This window comes from Laccaria bicolor, genomic scaffold, assembly GCF_000143565.1.
Source record: "Laccaria bicolor S238N-H82 LACBIscaffold_115 genomic scaffold, whole genome shotgun sequence".
Taxonomy (NCBI): Eukaryota; Fungi; Basidiomycota; class Agaricomycetes; order Agaricales; family Hydnangiaceae; genus Laccaria; species Laccaria bicolor.
Genome location: NW_001889986.1, coordinates 39,727 through 41,602, shown reverse-complemented (window position 1 = coordinate 41,602; position 1,876 = coordinate 39,727). Strand labels below are relative to the sequence as shown.

The following is a 1,876-nucleotide window of genomic DNA, read 5'->3' as shown; positions in this document are numbered from 1 at the left end:
TTGTGAGGTGCATCAATTCTTGGTTATTTAAATTGAAGACCTTGACGACCTTGCAAAGGGCCAACTGCGATACTATAGAGATTGTCGTAAGGAGAATATCATCCCAATTCAAGTACAGGAACCGAGATAGAACGTTGGGCTTTCAAGACACCGATGCATATTATTGTCCGCTAAAGCACCGTGAAACCGACAACCGAGGGCAAGAAGGACGCTTTAAAGGCGCCGTGAGCGACAAAGTTGGGGAGATGGTGGAAGTCAGGCGCCAGTTAGGTAATAGTTTTTTCGTGTAAGTGTTGTCGCATCGAGTTATGCTGGATGACTAAACTTTCCCCGCAACAGAAAAATGGAGCGCTGATTCAGAAAGGGAAGAGATGTACGAGAAGACCTCAGAGAAGGAATGGGGGTTGTGTACAGTAGTCCACTAGCCACGGCAAAAATTAAAAATCATGGACGACGAGTGGACGGAATAAGTAAGCTGAGGCCAGCGAGACTCGAGAGGATGCTAGCATTGTCTCAACGCCACATTGCGTATTAAGCGAAGAAACGGAATGATTGCGAACCAGTGGTTGGACTTCAGTCAGGAGAAGAACCACGCCAGTAAGGAGTGGAACGAGAAAAATGCACTTCATGAAAGCTTAAGTATGCCCGCTGGCTGGATTGTGGAGAGGCGCACCGCCCGTGAGCCAACACGGCTGATGACTAATTACACAGCCACTCGAATTGTGGCTAATTCGTTCTTTCACTCCCCCCCAGTCCAGTGTCCTTAAAATGACCGTATATGCCCTGAGATTTTCAAATACTATACATAATGTCATGTTGTACATAATTTAGAACATATTATCTTCATCAGAGTCACATCAGTCGTCAACATCGCCCATGTCTTCTGTCCCGGAAAGTGACTCTTGGGACAACGTGTGCACGGGAAGTTCTCGAGCAATGAACCTTGCCACGACTTCCTTCGGTACAAGCTTTTGTTCATCGATCGTCGTTGTTCTTCATGTGGCTCTTGAAACAGTTTGCAAACAGTCTCAATGTTTCCCTCCATTTCTGGAACCGTGACAAGAGCCTAAGCTTGTTTCTTTCCTGTATTATGAGGTTGGTGAGTATTGAATTTCGAAATATTACCAGGAAGAATGACGCGTCTAAGGATGGAGGTACGTCGTTTTTCGCGACACCAAGGTACGACGCGCGTGTTACGTAATCCGTTAATTACAGTCTGGCGCGTCAAAATTTAATAACAACTTTTCTCCTCACCACGGACCTCTATCCCTCCCATTTTTTTCTCCAGTCGACATGTGTTTTGTGGCTCTTGGGGGCCTTCAGAGTCTTTTTTTGTGTTTATAAAATTGAGTGTACATTTACATCGAGATATCTACAATAGGACGTGAACAAGGGGGTTCAGGGATCTGAATGCCAGACCGGGGGTTGGGTAGGTAGGTCGGCTGTAGGCCAAAAAAAAGATTTTTGGAACCCTCTATGAGATAGTCCTAAATTGGTTTTCCAAGGTGATTTACAGTATTCCTGCATGTAAAATATCATTGTATAGTCCATTATCTTGACTGGATATTATATTTCATTATATCTGGCCCAATTTCTGGCTTCAAAATTGTTTTTCAGTCTAATCTTCATCAAAATTTTGTCTAATGTTTCAATCAATCACAATTTACTGACAAAACAGTTAGAGACCAGTTCTTGACACTGATGGGTATGCTGTGTGACCTGATTTCAAAACTTGAATCATCTTGATGCTTTCGACACATCAGACACTCTAAACAGATGCCTGTGTGGTGTGGTATTGCACTCAGAATGCAATGGCTTGGTAAATGTAAAAGGGTTGGATGTGAGACTCAACAGGTGAGTATCAGTCTTGCACAAG

General features: G+C 43.8%; 2 protein-coding genes across 2 annotated transcripts in view; both read right to left on the bottom strand.

The window, feature by feature from the left end:
* The window catches only part of LACBIDRAFT_320398 (glycoside hydrolase family 12 protein), a gene marked incomplete at both ends in the record, with an annotated part of 2,402 nt that extends 1,893 nt beyond the window's left edge, over positions 1-509 (bottom strand). Inside the window, one exon of the mRNA XM_001890579.1 lies at positions 464-509. Within this exon, the coding sequence (XP_001890614.1) occupies positions 464-509 (46 nt within the window). The remainder of the gene's footprint in view (positions 1-463) is intronic.
* An 889-nt stretch (positions 510-1,398) lies between these two features.
* LACBIDRAFT_296807 (uncharacterized protein) lies at positions 1,399-1,610 on the bottom strand (the record flags this gene model as incomplete). The annotated part of the gene is made up of 1 exon (XM_001890578.1): positions 1,399-1,610. The coding sequence occupies exon 1, from the start codon at positions 1,549-1,551 to the stop codon at positions 1,399-1,401; it is 153 nt and encodes a 50-aa protein (XP_001890613.1). The 5' UTR covers positions 1,552-1,610.
* Between the last annotated feature and the right edge of the window lie 266 nt (positions 1,611-1,876).